The 20480-nt window shown below is 58.7% G+C and overlaps 1 protein-coding gene across 2 annotated transcripts in view; it reads right to left on the bottom strand.

The window, feature by feature from the left end:
* SULF2 (sulfatase 2) overlaps positions 1–20480 on the bottom strand; it is an 85039-nt gene that overhangs the window by 1014 nt on the left and 63545 nt on the right. For both annotated transcript variants that reach the window (XM_084887488.1, XM_084887487.1), the window contains exons 5-20: positions 20148–20317; positions 14733–14883; positions 13268–13443; positions 12480–12608; positions 11225–11281; positions 10348–10474; positions 9354–9552; positions 5258–5486; positions 5070–5166; positions 4752–4846; positions 3801–3860; positions 3222–3391; positions 2839–2981; positions 1760–1883; positions 1142–1175; positions 869–922 (exon numbers count right to left, since the gene is read on the bottom strand). In XM_084887488.1, coding sequence (XP_084743614.1) covers positions 869–922; positions 1142–1175; positions 1760–1883; positions 2839–2981; positions 3222–3391; positions 3801–3860; positions 4752–4846; positions 5070–5166; positions 5258–5486; positions 9354–9552; positions 10348–10474; positions 11225–11281; positions 12480–12608; positions 13268–13443; positions 14733–14883; positions 20148–20317 — 2015 coding nt within the window. The remainder of the gene's footprint in view (positions 1–868; positions 923–1141; positions 1176–1759; positions 1884–2838; positions 2982–3221; positions 3392–3800; positions 3861–4751; positions 4847–5069; positions 5167–5257; positions 5487–9353; positions 9553–10347; positions 10475–11224; positions 11282–12479; positions 12609–13267; positions 13444–14732; positions 14884–20147; positions 20318–20480) is intronic.

The following is a 20480-nucleotide window of genomic DNA, read 5'->3' as shown; positions in this document are numbered from 1 at the left end:
CTGTGGAACAAAGCAGACTCACCTCAGTATTTGATTGTCACGCTGCTAGGCATTAACTCAGTCCTACAGCTGCCTCAGCTTTGCTTCAAGGATGTGGCTGCTGAGAATGACTATTTCTAGGTCTCTCAGACCAGGCTTGTCACCACCTCAAATCTAGATTTTCAGCTGCTGGCATTTATGTGCTTTAATTCTGAGAGCACCAGAGACATGCTTGGTTGTCCCTATTAAAGCTGCATAGGTTTCTCCAGACATAAGGAAAAACATGAATAGGCCAGAGGTTGCAAATGGCAGCTCATCAAGGCGTTTTGTTTGGCGTCAAATTAGTCGCCAATGCTAAAAAAAATTCTCACCCACATTTGGGTTTCTGGATTGACCTGATGAATCAGAAGGTTTTAAATTACATCGCATTTGGACTAGAGGCGACTTTTCTAGGCTGCCACAGTCTCTTAGCCCCCCGCCGGCCTCTGGCAGCACTGGAGTGTGCAGCATGGACATTTTGGAAACCATTTAATGACACTGCCCCACTGATGTTATGTAAGGACCAGGTAACACTTCTGCAGCCACAGCCTTCAAGGTGCCTGGCAGTTATAATACTTAAGTGCTGCTCATTTTCTAAGGAATGCCTTGAGTTTACCAGGCACAGATTATTTGTAGTGAACAACAGTGTATATAGACAAGCTATTAACCTAAAACATGAAGTGTACTCAAGGGTGTTACTTTACAGGAAAGACGTACAGTACTGCTTCCCCTCTCATCACAGGAACAAATGAGAGTGATATGTAAGAATTGGCATGCACACAGAATAGCCTTGGCAAAACGAAGCAAGCCAGAACCAGGTCTCTATTTGTAAACCCATTTCTCAACTCACAGTGATTTGGAAGAAGGTCTCTTCATTTCTGGCCACTTTCGACGCTGAAACTGCCTAAGTTTTCAAGTGTCAAAAGGAGAATGAGTGTTAACCATCACCAAGAAAGAAAGAGTTACTCTCAAAGAACAATACAAAGATGGTCGCTTAGGTGACACCTGACTGGTGGGCGACCCAGGCCCATGGCAGACTGAGAAAGGGCAGTCACAGAGGTTAGACTAAAGGACGGGCCTCCACATGGGACCGTTCTGAGGCTTTAGAAACAAAACCGAATACCTGTATTGCTCATAGCTTCCTCCATCTTTAAGTCCTAAAGGAGACATGAACAAAATAGGAACAGTGAATTTAGAGTAAATATGGAACAAGCAATGACGAACTTTGTAACTTTTTTTTTTTTTTTTTTTTTTAACACCGAAGGTGGTTTGTCACAAACTCACGGTGTTGACAGTGTTCCCTAGGCAAGCAGAGCAGGCTGACTAGGAGGTGAGCTTTCCTGATGCATCCCTTCAACACTGACCCTGGTCATGGTAGGGCGGGCAGAGAGGGGCACGGACACCAAGGCTACAGAAAGCCAAGGGCATTGAGAAAGGCAGGTGGCGGGAGGTCTGTGTGTGGCTCTTGGCAATTCTCCTAGAGGGTGTAGTAGTGTGACCAAGTGTGAGGGCTTTGCAGTCAGCCAACCCAGTCACTCCACTTCTCCACGAAGTGAGGACAGCCAGCTGTACCTGAGGGTTGTCATAGGATCGATAACAGCAGCACTTGGTGACTTTTAGCCATGGTGAGAATTCATCAACTCCCGATGATTCTAGGTTCACTTTTCGGGCCAGAGTGAACCTAAACTCCTCTCTGTGGTAACCCTGCCGCTTACAGGCCCCACGACGGGCGCCTACTCACCCAGGTCCATGTTGCGCGTCCGGGGGTTACACTGCTTGTAACCTTTGCAACTCCTCAACTCCATGAGCTGTACGTGTAGCTGATTGAGGACATCCCTGTCCAGTGTATTCACTGCATTCATCAGCTGGTTGGAAGGAAGGTGGGTTATCAGCCAGGTGAGCGCAGTCTCCCCCCTTATACCCCCCCTTCCCCCCAGGGCACTGGCTTCAGGCAGGCCAGGAGCAGCAGGTGCTACAGGATGGTAACCTTTGCTTCTGCAGGAGCCAGAGTTTGGAACAGTTAGGAATACTTTTTGCCTCAAGCCCCACGAAGGTGCTTTCTTCATGAGGATAAAAACTCACGTGAATAAACCGCCTCTGTGCTTCACACTGAGCTCCTGGAGCCACTGGTTAGGAAACTGCCTCTAAGCAGCCTTCCATCACCGTCCCTGGGGCCCTGCCTCGTCTGGGAGCTACCAATGACCGAGTAACCTGTATGCTCTGCCATGCCCTTCTGTAAATACAGGAATGCCCTACCTAAAGGAGAAAAGCCGGCAGACTATAGTGTGGCGTGGCCGGCATCTAAAAGTCAGATTTCATGTTAAATATGACTTCAGCCTCCCCTTGAAACCGGTAACCAGTCGGTGCCAAGACCACACTGCTGAGCGCTGGAGCGCTGAGCTGAGTGGTGACCGTCAGTGGAGGTAAGACATGCTGGTTCCACTCACCAGGCTCTGTGGCTCCTTTTTGCCTTGTGTGTGCTGGGCCACTTAAAGTCATGTGTTCAGGTGGTTTGCTATGTGGAAGCACCTGGCACATAGGAAGTCCCTGCAGGCACCCAACAGAGTCTGGCCTGGCCCTGAGGACCCCTCAGCCCAGGAGCCTCCACAAGCTCCCACACAGCCTGCGTGAATCTCACGGGGAAGAGGCTATAACAAGGTCTAGATTGCAGATGCAGGAAGGTGGAGCCCCAAGTTCTCAGAGGCCTCACAACTCCCTTCTGTCTGAGGGACTCGGGTCATTTGTCGTTTCCACATGGGGGCCTGACGCCAGCACCTCTGAGCCCCATGCATCTCCTTCTCCAGTGTGGGTTGTCTGTACCTGGTAGGGGTCTGTGTTGAGATCAAAGTACTCGAGGAAGCCGGTTGCAAATTCACAGAAGAGGAAGTTGTGGGTCTCGTTGATGGTCCTCATGCACCAGTATGTGTTGTTGTTGGCGCTGGTGCAGGCACAGAAGGGCCCCACTGCCAAGGGAAGAGAGAGTGTGCCCTGAGTGTGCCTGCAGGAAGAAACCCATTCTGCCCGCTGGAATTCCTGTCCAGGACGGTCCCCGGGGCTGGGGCCTGTGGGGAGCACTCGTTGACCCCTGATGTCAGAGAATCTGTTCCCAAAAGACCTTGTAGGGTCTGGCAAGGGGGCAAGGCGAGGTCCTGGAGAAGCCCCTCCGGCCCAAGCTGCCTCCTGCGGGCCCCGGGCTTGCTCACGTGTCCAGAGCGGCGCCGTCTGCCAGTGCTGGTTGTCGTGGGTGAAGCAGGTGAGGCCCGGCATGCTGCACGTGTCGTTGTTCTGCAGCCGTTTGAGCAGCTTGCGAAGCTTCTTCTTGCGCTTCTGCTCCCGCAACAGCCACACCTTGTCTTTCTCCTGCAGCCCCTTCCTGTGGGCAAATGGCCACACCTCTCTTGGCCTCCCCACCTTGGAGCCTCCTAGGGACCGTTGACCCTGACCCTCTGCTGCTCTTGCCAGAGAACTGTGAGCACAGCACTAGGGACCCCCAAGTCCCATGGCAGCACAGAGTGGGGGAGAGCTAGGAGGCAGCTGGCCTCGGGCTCACACCAGTTTCTTGGGCCTTGTCCCACCCTGCATGGTGGGGTGCAGTACCCACTCCCGCCACGGGGGGGGTGGTGCCTGGAGACCTCTGTGGATCTGGAGACCTCTGTAAGGACTGCCTTGAGCTTCCCAGGGAAAGGGCAGCCTCGGTGTCTCTCTCCCCGGCCTTAAGCCGTCTGTAGAGGGTTGCCTGAGAAGGCACATGGACATCCTTTAAATTGTCAGCTGAGCCTTACCTGAAAGGATGCAGACTGGAGCCTTTGTGCTTGAGACGGCCTTTGTGCTGGGTGTGGTAACTGGAACAGAACCCAAACCCCAGGTTTCAGAAACTGCATACAGAACAGTTCTCCTGGGGTTCACTGTGGTCCCCGGGACCGTCCCTCTTTCTGATGCAGTGACCGTGTGTGTGTGTGTGTGTGTGTGTGTGTGTGTGTGTGTGTGTGTTACTGTCTCGCCTGCCTGCCTGGCTCCTTCCTGCAAGTGTGAGCTGGAAGGCTGGGGTAGGTGTACGTCAGCTTAGGCCGGAAGCTGCGCCTGGTTTGTGTAGCTTCAGCCTCCGCATCACCTGATGGTTGTCCCCTGTGGCTCCCCCACCTCAGGCTTGGTCAGGGCCAGCCCTAGGGGGATCCTTGTTTTACAGTCCCTTCCTGGGACTGGAGCAGACAGAGATGCTACAGTTGGGCTGCCTGGTACTGTAGCCACATGTAGCTATTTCAGTTTAGACAAAACTGTAAATTCAGTTTGTCAGTTACACGGTCACATTCAAGTGTGTACACATGGTTGGTGGCCCCCATGATGGCCAGCAGATACAGCCATTTCCATCATCACAGGAGTGACCTTGGACAGTGCTGCTCCTGAGTGCAAACCCTTAGGCCAGTGGTGCCCTGGGCTGGTAATGTGACCTCCAGCCACAGGGCTGTTCCCGAAGGGCCCCTTTCCTCCTGGGAGCCAGCTTCCCGCAGCAGCAGCCTGCCTGTCGGCAGAGCGTGAATCTGGGCAGCTGACTGGCTACGGGCGGGAGGGGTGCGGGGTATGTGCCAGTGCTGATGTGAATGACTGACTTGTTTTACCCTGAGGGAGCAGGCAGGAAGAGCGGCCTCTGTGTCTCCCCCTGGGCCTTGAGGAGGTGAAAGTAAGGAAAGGAGTGGTCCTACATGACTGCTAGGGTCCCTCTGCTGCCTCCTCACCTGATCTTGTGACAGTCACATTCTTCTGGCCGCTTTTTCTTCAGGTGACCTCGGACTTCCCTCAGGTTCTTAATTTTGTTCTGCAGGGTTTCAATCTGAGGGAGAGGAGGCCGTGAAACTCGGGGTGGGGGTGGGACTGGGTGAGAAAGGGGCGGCCTCTGGCCATTGCCCACATTTGTGGGTGCCGAGGGGGTTCCCTGGCTCTACCTGAAGGAACCAGATTCCCAGCAAAGAAACGGAGTAATTTTCCCGTGTTCTGTGGGGACCTCTCCCCCCTGGGCCCGGCTTCACACCGCCCCCCTCCCGGACTCCTGTCACCTCGTGGTCGATGTGCAGCTTGTGGTCTTTCCAGGCCTGCAGGGACTTGTACAGGTCCAGGTCACACTGGACCGTGTCGTTCTCGAGGATGTAGCACCTGCGAGAGGGGATCACGTGCTGTGTGGCCCCGAGGGGGCGAGGAGGGCCCAGCCTGTCCCTTTGACCCCAGCCTCTGCCTGGATGCTCACCGGTGTGTGACTTTAATGGGGTTGGGGGCTGAAGGGTCCGGGAGGCCGCCGGTGCCGCTGAAGTCCCCGCCGTCCTTGTCTTCCTGGTCCTCGGGGGCCTCTGGCCAGTGCCGCTTGGTGAGATTGCGGGACAGGGATGCCTCTTCCAGGCTTATATGGTGCACCTGGCCGTCCACCTCGATGGCCACGGAGCGGATGGAGCGGTTACGGGCGTAGCTGGCCTTGTACTCTGTGGGCATCAGAGGGGTGTGCAGGAGGCAGCTGATCAGTTTCTCTCTCATCCTTTCCCTTCCTCTCTGAAGTCAATTAAAAAGAATGTATCTAATACACACAAACACACATACATATACAACACTAAAGGACAATCTGATTTAGAAACAGGCAGAGGACCCGATAGACATTTTTCTGAAGAAGACATGCAGATGGCCAAATAGACACATGAAAATGTGCTCAGCATCAAATCAAAGCCACAATGAAACAGCACCTCATTCCTGTTAGGATGACTTATTAAATAGTAAGTGTTGGTGAGGATGTGGAGAAAAGAGAGCTCTTGTGCATGATTGGTGTGTGTGTAAACTGGTACAGCCGCGATGGAAAACAGTATGTAGGTTCCTCCAAAAATTAAATAGAACTACTAGTTAACCCAGCAACTCCACGTCTCAGTACTTATCCAAAGAAAATGAGAACGCTAACTTGAAGAGGTATATGCGCCGCCACGTTCATTGCAGCATCAAAGTAAACCTTGCCATTTACAACAACGTGGTGGACCTCGAGGGCACTAGACTCAGTGAAGTCAGTCAGATAAAGACATACCACATGATCTTACAACTGAGCTCTAAAGCCACCACAAAACCAAAAACTCAAGCTCATAGGTAACAGAGAACAGACTGGTGTTTGTCAGAGGTTGGAGGATGGTTGGTCAAAAACTTGCAGTTATAAAGTCTTAGGGATGTGCTGTATGGTGGCTGAGGTTAACACTGTGTTATCTATTTGTGAATGGACTTACTTGAACATTTTGCAATATATACAAATACCAAATCATTATGTTGAAAACCTGTCAGTTATAGTGCAATGAAACACAAAAACCCCCCCCCACTAATTTGAATTGGAAAAACAAAAGCCAGGCAGCACATTCTTCTGGACAGAAAAGGGAGCGGCTTGGGGGGGGTCACGTGGCTTCTCCAAGTCCCAGCTGAGAGCTAGATGCTGCCGGTACCCGACGGGCCGTGAGCTGGGACTGAAAGGTGCCTTTTCTAAGCTCTGGGCCAGCTGCTGAGCCCCGAGGGCGTTCAGGCTCAAGTCGGAGCTCAGCTCTGTAGCTTCAAGTTGCTACACTCAGAGGAAAGGGGTGGTGGACACGCAGGAGTGCAGATTCCCGCTTCTGAAGAGACCCGATGTGCTTGCCGACCTGGGTCCACAGGCCGCTCCTGGCAGGAGCTGACATGCAGCCCCGTTAGACATGGCAGAGTGTTCTCCATCTGGCCCCGGCCCCAACCATTTTCTGTTTCAAAAGGGCACATCCTGGAGTCCAGAACCCTGCTGCCCTAGATGGCCGTTTTTTTTAGAGAAGGACCTGGAGCCAGTCACAGCTCAGGTTTCCATATGACCACCAGGTGGCGCCCAAAGCTCGAGGACTGGGTGGAGGCTGGCGGAAGGGAGGAGGGGATTCCTGCTCCCAAGTGGCTCCAAGGCTTCAGGATCTGGCCTTGCTGCCCCCCATCTTGGGACACATGTTGGCACCTTTCATTTTTCAAACTCCTTGAATCAAAGGATCCAGGGCCCAAGTCCAGGAGCGGCATCGCCTCCTCAGTAACACCTGGGCCGTTGCTGGGCTGGGGCAGTTTTCTCCTTGGCTTCCCCCTCCTGAGTTCAGTCTCCCTGAAGCCACAGCTGGCCCCTTGTGCACACAGTACTGAGCGGATCTCCCGAGGGAACAGGTCCTCTGCCTGAGCCATGCACTGGACCCTGGGTTCTCTCTGCCTCTCTGTCTTGCTTTCCCTGAGCCAGCTGCCTTGTATCTTCCCACCCTCCATCTCCAGCCATAAGCCCAGGGGGTCCTCAAAGTATCTGGCCTTCTGCCTGACGCTGTAAATCAGCCAATCACCGGATCCCAGGACAGTGACACAATTGGGTATTTGAGACCGAGACCGTTTAGCCTGCAAAGCCTCAAATATTTACTCTCTGGACCTTCACAGAGGTGGGCCGGCCCGTGTCAATCTTTCCCTAGACTGAAGCCATGCCCCTCGCCCTCCATGTCACCCTCCCACCTTTGTTTCCAGGGCCCGAGATGCCCTCCCTTGGATGTGTCCTGGAGTTTGAACTCTGAGGCTCTGGAATCTAATGGCTCGGGTGAATCCTGAGCCAAGGGGCCACCACGGGCCTGGGGCGGTGTTCTCGCGACAGAACCTGCCTCACAAGGAAGGCTCACTGGAGGATGACATGTGACAGACAGGCATGGAGTACTGGGCACGTCAACACACAGGCGGAGGTCACTCTTCCCCTGGCAGCTGAGCTCAGAGGGGGGCCCTGGCCAGCTTGGGTGACAGCCGAGTCTTCCAGCCACGTCCAGAGGATGTCTGCTGGCTTTCTAACTGCCTGTCCTCCTCCAGCCCCTGCTGGGGAAGGTGAGAGGTTTAGGAAGCTTCCTTGGGTAGGCTGAGGGCCTTTCCCCACTCCAAAAGCAGTCCATTGTCCTCTGCAGGAACCCTGTTCTGTAAAGCCACCGAGAACACTGAACTAGCAAATAGTAAACCACTGCTTCCAGGGGCGCTGGGCTGGCTTCCTGTGAACCTCTGGTCACATACATTATTTCAATCCTCCCCTGAGGGTATTTTTCCACTGGTTTTTTATAGATGGAAGGGAGAGAGGTGGAGGGGAGAGACGGGCAGACAGACACTGGTTGCCTTCCACTTGTACCCTGACCCGGGGTTAGGGATCGAATGCAACTGAGGTACATGCTCTTGACTGGGAATTGAACCTGTGAACCTTTGGTCCAAGGGCTGACACTCTATAACCACCGAGAAAAAACCAGCAGGGCAAATGACACCTTATTAATATAATACTAGAGGCCTGGTGGACAACATTTGTGCACTGGGGGTAGGGGGTCCTCTCAGCCCAGCCCATGCCCTTTAGCAGTCCGGGAGCCTTCGGGAATATCCAACAAGCCACAGTCAGGAGAGGCTCCACCACTACTGCGCTCACCAGCCATCAGCCTGGCTTGTGGCTGAGTGAGAGTGCACTGACCACCAGGGGGCAGCTCCTGTGTTGAGCATTTGCCCCCTGGTGGTCAGTATGTGTCGTCCCACTGTTCGGTCAATTTGCATATTGGCCTTTTATTATATAGAATGTGCTACAACTCATGCCTGCATGAGCTTGTCTGCCCCATGCACTTTCTCCATAAGGCGTGTCACACCTCCCTGCACTCAAGGATATGCCGGCACCTCGGGGGCTGTTAAACAGCAAGAGCACAGGGACCACACACAGGCGTGGAGAGCATGACGCCGAACAGACGTTAAGAGGTCCTGCGAAGAGTATGGAGCCGAGGTGGACGGCACCTCTTCCTTCAGCCTCCCTGGGAACGTGCACCCGGAGACTCAGAGTTTCTGCCCACAAAAATCCGTGAAAGCATCTCAAGTGGTGACTGAGGGGCCACAAATAAGGCTGAGGGGGTCGGCGAAGTTACAAACACGGATTCCCTGAGCAACGAGGACCGGGCCCGCCAGCCTGCCCTGATGGGCCTCCAAGTCCCTTCCAGAGCTCTCCCCGCCTCCCTGTGGCCAGGCTCAGACAGGTCCCCGCTGCTCCCGCCCCTCCCAGCCCACCGATATCCCTGAAAACACAAATCTGATCGTGGCTCCTCTGTCTCAGAACCTGAGCTGTGATATGATGGGGTGATGTGATGGGCCCTGGCTGGCACCCGCCGCCCCTCCCTCCTCCACATCCCATCCTCACAGCACCCAGCTCTCCGGTTCTATTCCTGCCCGTCCCCACTGGGCCCGGAGGATCCTGGGGGCCCTTGTGAGTGCCCGTGGAATTACTTCAACGAACGAATGGGGCTACGCTCCCCCTCCCCTCGGCCCGGACCGCCCACACTCACTCTTCTTGAAGAGCTTCTTGCGGCGCCCGGCCAGGCCGAGCTGGTCGTCCCCGCCCCCGTCGCAGGCGCAGGCCTCGCCCTGGCCCTGCCCGGAGTACTTGGGCACCAGGTCGGACAGGGCTCTGCCGCCGGGCCGCGCCGGGCCCTTACACTTGTGCAGCTTCAGCGTCCCCATGGCGTCTTCCACGCACTGCCACTTCTGCAAGCACAGCGAGGCCTCAGGCTCCGAGCCGGCCTCCACTCGCCCCCACACGCCCCCACCCACCCCGAACTCCCCTCCCTGCCCTGGCAGCGACATGGGCCCACAAGGGCTGTGTCCCTGGAGCTAGTTACTCAGGACAGACAGACACGTGTTGACTGCAGAAGCACAGACATGGCACCGGGGGGGGGGGGCACTGCAGGACTATGGCTGGGCGTGAGCCCACCAGGAAGGGCGTTCCTAGAAGGCACAGCCTGTGCACGATGAGGCAACCACACCGAGGGGGTGGCTGGCCCAGCAGGACCAGCACTGCACTCCCAGCGGGTGGACGGGTGGACAGGGACCCTGGAGGCCCGGGGGCCACGGACAGGGGCCCCCAGCTGGTCTGGGCCCCACACCCACCTCCGGTGCCCTTCCCTGTGCAGCGAAGCCCTGTGCTCCAAGGAGCTGTTCTCCATGTGCAGATGCATGCCCCTCCCCTGCCCTGGGCTCGCCTGACCTTTAACCCGGGGCACAGGATTTGACAACAATCCCAGGGGACAAAGGCTCCCTGGCTGTTCCTCGAAGCTCAGAACCACGTGTGGGCTCCTGGCATAAACCCAAGGCCACGCTCTCCCCAGAACGCCAGCTGCAGGAGGGCACCGCTTTCTGTGGATGGCATTCAGGGTTGTTGCCAGGGTGCCTAGAACGATGCCCGGGGAGCAGGCCTGGTCACCGTTCAGAGGGGCAGCCGTTGGAGGGAAGGGAGGGTCGGGGCACCGGTCTCCAGCCCTGGGCTGAGCCCCCCCGCCTCACCTGTCCCAGCTGCTCACACGCGGTCTGGTACTCGGCCCGCTGGCACAGGTCCTGCACGCGCTGGTACTTGGGCAGGAAGTTCTCCTGGGCGTCCGCCTTGTCGCTGTCCCTCTTGTGGAGCAGCTTGCTGTGGGCAGAGCGGGCGCAGGGCTGGCCTCGGCTCTGGAGGGGCGCGGGGCCTGCCTAGGGGGGCGGTGCCAGCGCGAGCGGGCAGGTCCAGCCTGGCCACGTCTCCTGACCATCAGGAGACTTAAGAAATGGGGATTTTTGCCGGGACCGGTTTGGCTCAGTGGATAGAGCGTCGGCCTGCAGACTGAAGGGTCCCGGGTTCGATTCCAGGCAAGGGCATGTACCTTGGCTGCGGGCACATCCCCAGTGGGGGGTGTGCAAGAGGCAGCTGATCGATGATTCTCTCTCATCGATGTTTCTAACTCTCTATCCCTCCCTCTCTCTTCCTCTCTGTGAAAAATCAATAAAATATATTAAAAAAAAGAAAAAGAAAAAAAAAAGAAATGGGGATTTTTACAGGGAACCTCCCAAACTGCCTGCATTGGCAATAAACGGCCACTGTGCAGGCAGCACCAAACGTGTGGCCTTCAAACACAAACCCAGTGCCCACCGCAGGACAGCGGTGCACTCTGGTGTCTGAGGCCATGGGCGTGAGCGCTCGGCCCCGGGGGAAGGTACGGGGACACCAGCGGTCCCCGCCTCCCCGCCAGCGGCCTTTCCCTCCGCGGGGCAGGGGGCAGGGGGCTGGGGGCTGCCTCCACGGGGGCAGGGGGCTGTCAGGGCTGCCGGGAGGTGGCAGTTGTCGGGGGACCCGTGTGAGCTCCTCGGCTCACAGGCTCCGGGTGGCACCTCAGGACCCAGCACTCACCCTCTCTCCACCAGGAAGGAGTCCCGCCAGACCCGCAACTTCTTTTTCAAGTGGAACCTGGGGGAAAGCACACCTCCATCTTCTCATCATGTGGGGGCTCACAGGTCCCCCCGCCCTCTCCCAGAAGCAGGCACGGTGCCCAGAGCCGGGCTTGGTTCCCAACCGGCACAGACCCCGGGGTCCCAGGGAAGACGGGGTGCGCGGGGTGGGCGAGGCTTTGATGCCCACCCTCCCGGGCGGAAGCTACACCCAGTCACGTGCGCCTGTCTCTGCGCCTCCCGGGAAGTCCAGCGACCCCCTCTCAGCGAGGCTGCCTGTCAGGGTGGCCCGCACTGCGTTCTGGGGGATTCCCTCCTGTGACCCCCGCGGCTGGATTTGGGTAATTTAACTGCACTTCATGCTGGTCACTCTCCTTTCCGTTTCCCAGACGGGCTCAGGCTGAGGCAGCTTCCAGCCTGCACTGACCCCCAGGGCTCCTCACACCTGCCCAGGCCACACCCGTCCCGCTGGGAAGGCCTCAGGTTGGCGGCGGGCGAGGCGCCCCCTGCGGGGCGGTCAATGTGGACGGACTGCTCATCCAGGTTGCAATGGTCCGCTCCCTGGGGCCATGAGCCCAGTGGACGGTGCCGTTTTGGCCACCAGGTGTCGCTGTTGCCACAGCAGCGGCTACGTCCCCTGCTTTCCTGTCCCCGTCAGGCTCAGCCCACCTGCCCAGGTGCCCACATTCTGCTCCCCATCCCGGTTCCCTTTCCGCCCCGGGACACCTGGGGACATGCCCGTCCCGCTGTCGGCGTTACCGGCATTAAAGGCACGGAGCATGGCGACTGGGAGTGCAGCCTCAGATCGGGGGTCTGAGAGCTGGAGTGGGAGCCAGACCTGCCCGGAGACCTCCGGCAAGGCGCGTGGCCTCGGGTTCGGTGTCCAACGGGCCAAAGGGCATCTGCACGAAGCCCCCTCACGGGCTACAGAGAGCAGAATGACGAAACCCCATGCAAAGCACCGGCACACGCGTGGCCACAGGGGTGCTGCGTGCGTGTCGAACACACAGGCAGGGTCTGCCTCGGGTCCACATCCCGGATGGGAAGCCGGAACCTTGGGGGGCATCCCGCTCTCCCAGCGGGGAAGTGGCCGGGTGGGGGACCCCGGAACCCTAGCTCCTCACTCTTGGAGAAGCCCCCCACCAGACGCACATGGTCTGGCCGCACGTTTGTGCAGGGAGGGGTTCGGGGAGACCGGCGCCCCTCCCCCTCCTCACCGGTTCACGGGCCTCTCCGTGTCCAGCAGCTTCAGGATGGACTTCCCGTCCATGTCCGAGGGGATGTCCAGCCCCGCGATGTCCAGGATGGTGGGGGCCAGGTCGATGTTGAGGACGATGTGGGGGTTCCTGGGGGAGGCGGGGAGACCGATGAGGCCGCCTGAGCAGGGTGGCCGCCTCCCTCGCTCAGAGAGGGCGGCTGGGGGGGGCGGAGGGGGCCAGGAACAGGGGCCCTGCAGGTGGGAAGCTGGGGCCATGCTGTTCCTGAGCCTCAGCCCTCACTGCTCCCCTCTGTAGCCTGATTCACCGGAGCCCGCCCCCTCTCACCTCTGTGCCCAACACCCACAGGGCTGGGTGCACAGGCCACACCCGCCGCTTCTTCAGCCAGGAATGCCCTCTCCGTTCCCAACATTCAGACAAAAGGCACCCCCCCCCCCATGGCAGGATTCCTCCCGGCACCCCCAGCCCCAGGGGCTCCCGGCCAGACAGAAAGCAAGGCGGCATCCCCCCGTCGGCGGCACGCAGGCCGGCTCCCTGCTGCCCTGGCACCCTGCCCGCCACCGGCATTCTGTTTCCACAGGTGCCAGCGGCTCCGGCCCTCCTTCCCCACCAGGTGCACCCAGCGCGTCAGCACCCGCCCCAGTGACATGGGCTTGTTTCCCTCGGCACCGAGGCCGCCCTGCCCGCCGGGAGCCGCCGGGGTGTGGCTGGGCCGCACGGCGGGCGGAATCGGCTGCCCGGGTGAGGGCTCCCCGGGACCGGGAGCAGTGGGCGGGCGGGGCACTCACAGCGAGCCGGCCTCCACGTTGGGGCCTCGCACGTAGAACGGGACCCGGATGTCAAACTCGTACGGCATGGACTTGCCCTTCACCAGGCCGAACTGGCCGATGTGGTAGCCGTGGTCGGCGGTGTACACGAGGTAGGTGTTGTCCAGCTCGCCCGTCTCCACCAGCATGTTGTAGATCTGGGACACAGGCGGGCAGGTGAGGTCATAGGTCTCAGCCCCCCGCCCCCTTCAGGGCCAGGTCATAGGTCTCAGGCCCTCCCCCCCCCTTCAGGGCCTTGCCCAGCCATCACTTCCCGGCAGGCCCCAGGCTGAGCCGTTCACAGCTGCAGCCTCCCCGCCCTCGGTCACTTTCTGACCCCTTACTTTTCTTCACAGGCTCCTCCCCTTCTATCTCAGTGGTCAGCAAACCGCGGCTCGCGAGCCACATGCGGCTCTTTGGCCCCTTGAGTGTTCTAAAGCCACTTCTTCAAAATAGACTCGCCCAGGCTGAACACTGACTTCTGCCCATAGGCCACGAAGTTTCAGTCGCACTGTACGTGCGCACCGCACGTGGTATTTTGTGGAAGAGCCACACTCAAGGGGCCAAAGAGCCGCATGTGGCTCGCGAGCCTCGGTTTGCCGACCCCTGTTCTCTCTCTTCTACTTCTTTGTGGGTTTTGTGACCCTGCGTGAGCATGTAAGCTCCATCAGAGCGGGGGCTTCTGTTACTGACAAATGCTGCTGAATGAATGGATGAATGGATGGATGGATGGATGGATGGAGCTGGACTGTGGCCATGGCAGGAGTCTGTGATGGTGTGTCCAGCAGCGCTTTCTGTGATGCCACAACGTTCATTTCTGTCCTGTCCACCGGCCACAGGTGGCTATCGGGCACCTGACACGTGGCTACTGTGACTGAGGAACTGAATTTTAAGTCGTGCTGGACGTTAATGAAATGTAAATAGCCGTGGACAAATCGAGTATGTGCCCTATAGCCACACGGCGGAATGTTAGTCAGCAGTCAAAAGGAAGGAAGCTCTGATAGCGCCACCATGTGGAGGAACACTGAAACAGCACGCCGGTCACAGAGAGCCAAACCCTGTGTGAATCCACTCATAGGAAGTGTCCAGAAGAGGCAAACCCACAGACACAGAGCGGACTGCAGGCTGCCAGGACGAAGGGTGAGGGGTGTTAGCAGGGGTGGCTGAGGGCTGGGGGGTTTCTTTCCGGGGCAATGAAAATGTCCTAACGTGGACTGCGGTACTGACCGTCCACGTGTGCAAATATGTGAAAGCCACTGAACTACACATTCTAACCGGGTGCGCTGTGTCTCAATGAAGCAGAGCAGAGTGAGGGCCGGAAGGGCGCTCCCGGCCTGGGGCCGGGCCTTGGTCCTGTCTCCTTCCCCTTCCTCTCCGGCTGCTGACCCTGGGGGAGGGCGAAGGGCAGGGAGGGTCACGGGAAGGGGTGCGGGGGGAGGCGGCCTACCGTCTCCATGGAGTCGTCCACGGACATGAGGGTCTGCAGGCGCTTCCGCTGGAGCATGTTGGTGAACTCCATGTGGATGGGCTTCATGGGCCCCGTGTAGCGCATGATCCAGTGCTTGTCGGGGTTGGGCGCGTAGTTGTAGCTGGGTGTGCTGGCGGGCAGACACACTCAGGGGTCAGGCGGGGGTGGAGGGGGTGCTGGGCCGGCCCCAACCCTCCCAGGCCACGAGCGCGCGCTTGCCCTGAGCTGTCTGCAGCCCCCACACACCTGGGGGAAGCGAACACTGGGGTCAGGGGCTCTGCGGAAGGTGGGCCGGCCTTTCCGCAGTGGGGGCGCCCCGTGGGAGGCCTCGGGAGGTCTAGCGTCAAGCAGTGTGGAGCCACAGACTCAAGGTCCCTCCCATTCTGGCCGTCGGCACCCACACACCACGGCCCCGTGACCGTCCGGTGTCAGTCTTCCCTGGACACCTGCCTGGACTCTGCTCATTGCCCCTTTTCAAGCCGGAGAGGGGCTCCGTGCGGAGCCTCCGGCAGGCACAGCACCAATCCTGGTCCACTAGGACGGCATTCCTTTCCCGTTACCTGGGGTGGATGGCAGGCGACAGCTGTCACGGTGACCGAATTTCCTTTTGCAATGGGTTTTGGTTCAGAAAGGGAAGCTGATTATTAAAAAACTAGCGAATAACAGGCAGGCGCCTGTGGCCAGCATGGTGAGGACGGTGGCTGGGCGCGTGCATTGGGGACAGCCACGCTCTGTGACTCAGTGTCCCCATTATGCCCCCTTCGGTCAGCTCTCCCATTTACGAGAGGAACGGAGACTCTGAGAAGTCTGGGCCCTGCTGGTGGAACCAGCTTCCCAATGTTGAGGGTGAGGAGGCCCAGGGAGGGGATTACCTGGCCAGAGGCAGAGCTCCAGGAGCGGTCAGGTGGGCCTGTTATCAGACACCCTCCCTGCCCCGCTCCTGCCCCCAGGCCTGGAGCAGAACTTCACCCCCGCTGGGGGAAGATATTGGCCAATGTTTTCACAGATAAGGGCTTAATCTCCAACATTTACAGGGAACTCATACAACTTAACAAAAGGAAGATAAACAAAACAATCAAAAAATGGGCAAGGGACCTAAATAGACACTTCCATACAGAAGGCCAGGAGACACATGACAACATGCTCAAAGTCACTAATTACCCGAGAGATGCAAATCAAAATGACAATGTGGTACTATCTCACACCTGTCAGAATGGCTATCATCAACAAATCAACAAACAAGTGCTGGTGAGGATGCGGAGAAAAAGGAACCCTCGTGCACTGCTGGTGGGAATGCAGACGGGTGCAGCGACTGTGGAGAACAGTATGGAGTTTCCTCAAAAAATTAAAAATGAAACTCCCATTTGACCCTGTAATCCCACTTCTAGGAATATATCCCAAGAAACCAGAAACACCAATCAGAAAGGATATATGCACCCCTATGTTCACAGCAACACAATTACCAATAGCTAAGATCTGGAAACAGCCTAAATACCTATCAGCAAATGAGTGGATTAAAAAAATGTGGCTTTTAATCCGCAATGGAATACTACGCTGCTGTAAAAAATAAGGAATTATTACCATTTGTAACAGCATGGATGGAACGGGAGGGCATTATGCTAAGCAAAATAAACCAGCCAGAGAAAGATAAATACCACATGGTCTCACTCATTTGTGGAACACAATGAATATAAACTGATGAACAAAAACAGATCCAGAGACATAGAAGCATCCATCAGACCGTCAAACTGCAGAGGGAGGGGAGGTGGAGGGTGGGGGTAAGAGGGAGAGATCAGCCAAAGGACTCGTATGCATGCATATAAGCCTAACCAATGGACACAGACACCGGGGGTGGGGGTGGGGGAGGGCATGAGGAGGGTAGGTGGGGTGGGGTGGGGCAATGGGGAGATAAGGACACATATGTAATACCTTAATCAATAAAAAAACAACAACAGCAAGGGAATACATACAATATTCAAACTTTAAAATATATATTCATCAAGCATGTACCGGAGTAGAGATAGATGATAGATGGCTTCTTTAAAACAAATTTATGTGCAAAGATTCAAAATAAAAAATTAGAAGCAACTCAAAATTAAAAAAAAAAAATTCCCACCGGGGATTAGGCAGCACAGACACCAGGGCCTATTCAGTCCGGGGCCTCGGAAGTTTGCAGATGATTCTAGTAACATATTACTCTGTCGCAGACCAAGGCCTGCCCCCCACGCCCCATCGCCTCTCCCCAGGATCTGAGTTGCTGAAAACCTCACCCACACATGGTACTCCAGGTGTGTGTGTGTGGGCGGCGTTGGGAGAAGTGCTCTCGGCAAACCCACTCCCAGCGGGTGTTCCTGGAACGGAAGACACTCAGTCCTCCCACCCCCACTCATGCCCCTCCCCAGGCAGAGCTGCCCACGAAGGTTGAGTTCCCAGGCCTTGAAGACAAAAAGGCTTTTCAAAATGGCAATTAAGGGGCACAGGGTTGCTGGGGAGTGGAGTGGGGGGAGGCGAACAGGTCTGGTCAGAAACAGCTCCCTTCCTGCAGGCCACAGGCGCCTCCTGCACATCAGTGCGTGCTGGGCCAGGGGACGGCCTGGCCGAGGAGCCGGCTGCTATGCAGAGCGGGTGAGTCACAGGCTCCGGTCCCGCTGGACTTCGCTTCCAGCCCCGGGCCGGTCTCCTGCCCTGAATCCACCCGGGCCCAGGCCCCTTTGATGAGGAGCTGGGCTGGCCCCTGCGGGCTAGCCCGGGACCTGACCCGCGTGTAGAACATTCCCGGGAACAAGCTCCCGCCACCCTCCCGGGAGCTGGAGGAGGGCGGCCGCTGCACAGAGCCTCTCAGAGCTGCTGGGCGTATGGGAAACCGGTCTGCAGGCCCCGGGGGCCGCATTCCGGGAGGCAGTTTTGAGCAATCACCCCTCCTCCCTGCCTGAATCTATCAGGCCGGTGTCTGTCCTGGAGACCAGCGAGGGGCGTCTGTGGAGGTTGAATCCAAAGCCTGTTCTCTGAAGCAGAGGCTGCACAGCCCAGGCCGGCCGGCCGGCAGAGGCCAGGCTCCCTCAGAGAGCCAGCAGCTGCACGGAGCTGCCCCCTCGCCTCCTGCAGAATACCAGGAATGCCTGGGCGTGCAGAGCTGGGCCTCCGGGAGCAGCCCCCAGGCTGGGGCGGTGGGAGGGTGACCGCCCTGCAGCCCCGCCCCCCAGGCTGGGAGCCGGCCTGGCCTCCACGGGTTAGAAAAGGGGGTTAGAAATAATGGAGGCCGTGAACCCACAACCGGAGCCACACCTGAAACACAGCTCGGGGGTGGGTGTCCGTGTGCGTGCACCTGTGTGCACGAGTGCATCTGTGTATGCGCACGCCTGACGGTGGCGTCTCCTTGTCTCTGCATGTTTGTGTGTGTGAGTCCGCTGGTATCTGTCTTTGTGTGTCTTTGTGTCCCTGTGCGGATCTTTAAGCGTGTGTCTCTGTGTCTACATCTGTGTCTGAATCTGATGCGTCTGTGCTCGTCTCTTTGTGTGTTTGTGTATATGTTTGTGTGCACAGGTTTGTGCGAGCACCTGTATCTTTGGATGTGTATTTGTGTCTGGTCCATGTGTATCTGTGTTTGTGCACTCATGCTTGTGCCTGTGCTGTGTCCGTGTGTGCACATCGGTTGGTACCTCTGCGGGTGTGCTTGGGAGGGAAGGGGGACAACATGGCAGCAAGAGCGCTTCTCAGCCCCCGGACCGGGCCCAGGCCCAGGGCCCAGGCTCACCGGGGAGTCTGCGGCGCCTCCCGGTGGGAAGATCTGGAACACCAACCTGCAGGGCTCCATCCCCCTACCGCCCGGCGGTCATAACTAAGCGTCCAGCTGCATACGCTCTGGCTTTGTCTTAGGAATGATGACACCCCCAAGAGAGGAGAGCCTTACAAACACACCCCGAATAAGGCGAGGGGCTCTCTGGGTAAGTCACAGCGGGCGCCGCTCAGGTCCAATTTCTGTGATTTTCATTTCAAAGGGAAAATAAATGAGCAGCCAATGTCAAACCATCTCCTCAGCACAAGGGCTGCCGGGGGCGGGAAGGGGAGCCACCAGCACCTTCTAACGGAGAAGCCACAGACGCAGAGCGAACCCCCCTCCCCACAGACCCTCCCTCTCCACGGCCTCTCCCCGAGGGGGGCCTGAGCTGGCCGAGTGCCCCTCCGGCCAAGGGGAGCGGTGCCTGGGGAGGGTGGAGTGTGCTGGGGGGCAGTGCTGCCCTCTAGGGGTGAGGGCAGTTCATCCCCTACCAAATCCCCCTCCCAGAGCCCAGGGGACAGAGGTTCCCACACCGTGTGGTTCCCACACCCCTGGCGGCCTCTGGATGCTGCGGGAAATCAGCTAAGAGGGGCCGAGGGAGCCATGCATCCCGAGTGCAGGGCACACGAAGCAGCAGCGTGCCCTGTCCGTGCCGCCCCGTGTCCCAGCGAGGGCTGCTGCGTGTCTCCGCCGAGTGGAGGTGGCTGAGGCCAGAGAGCAGAACCTCCCGGGAGGACGGCTGGCCAGCCGGAGGGAGGAGGCGAGGGAGGAGGCCGGGAGGGCGGGCGGGAGGCGGGAATGGGGACTGGGTGCGAGTCCTGCAGCTGCCGCTGACCAGCTGGGCTGCCTGAGGGAAGGGACCTCCCGTCCCTGTGCCTCTGGTTCCTGGCCTGCAAGATGGGACCCCACCTGTGACTAAGACACAGCCTCCCGCTCCCTGGCAGCCCCACGGCTGTGTGGTGGCCGCGGCCTGTGGCAGTGACGGTGCCACCAGGGATTAGGCCATGAGATGCCGACGTCCACCTTGGCCGCCCGCCCCCCTCCCCGCCCACCGCTCCCCGTCGCCATGGTCTCTCCATGAGAGGCCGTCGGTCGTGGAGCCGCCACGGGGGAGACCGGGCGGCCTCCGGCGCTGCAGCCCCCTCATCGGCACGAGTGGAGCCCGAGCCAGCACCTCCCCAAGGCCACTCCCGTCCCCCGGCTCCCAGACGGGGCGGCACACCGGCCGGAGGGCCGGGGGTCAGGGGGGTCTGCGGACGGACACGGCCCGGCTCCTGGGACGATGCAGTGACTCCGTGCGGCAAAGGCTCAGCGTCGAGCCCGCCGCGTGGCCGATGCCAGTCAAGGCCGCGGAGACACTGCAGGTCCCGCCACGCTGCGGACCCTCCCCCCCAGGAGGCTCTGCAGGGAGAGGGTCACAGCGGAAACCCGATCCGCCGAAGTGCGGTCCTCGCCACAGACCGGCCCACGGGAGGATGCGGGTCCCATGCGGACAGCCCGCCACCTGGGACGTGAGTCCCTCTCTCCCTGCAGAGAACGGTTCCCGGGGCGTTAGCTCAGCCCGCCTCTGCCGCTCAGACCGTGACCCTCCCTCCCGCCTCCTGCCGGCTGCTCACATGTGCTGGGACGCGTTGGGGAAGAGGCGCGAGTACTGGGGGGCCGAGTCCTCGGGGCCGTGGGGGGCGGCGTGGCTGATGACCATGAGGACGGGCCGGTGCGGGTACATCTTCTTGGACGTGCGGAAGAAGCTCACGCTGTCGTTGGTGATGAGGTCAGTCAGGTAGTCCTGGGGGCGGGAGACACGGGGGGACGGTGAGGAGCTGGGATGTGTGCTGAGCACCGCTGTGTGCCGGGCACCGTGCTTGGACCGGGGACACGGCAGAGCCAGACCGGCCGGCCCTGCCCCGGGGGCCGACCGTCCCGGGAGCAGACAGGCAGGCAGCCTGTCA

The sequence above is a fragment of the Pipistrellus hanaki genome (assembly GCF_964339955.1).
Source record: "Pipistrellus hanaki genome assembly, chromosome: 6".
Taxonomy (NCBI): Eukaryota; Metazoa; Chordata; class Mammalia; order Chiroptera; family Vespertilionidae; genus Pipistrellus; species Pipistrellus hanaki.
Note: the sequence above shows the minus strand (reverse complement) of the source record. Positions and strands in the feature narration are given on the sequence as shown.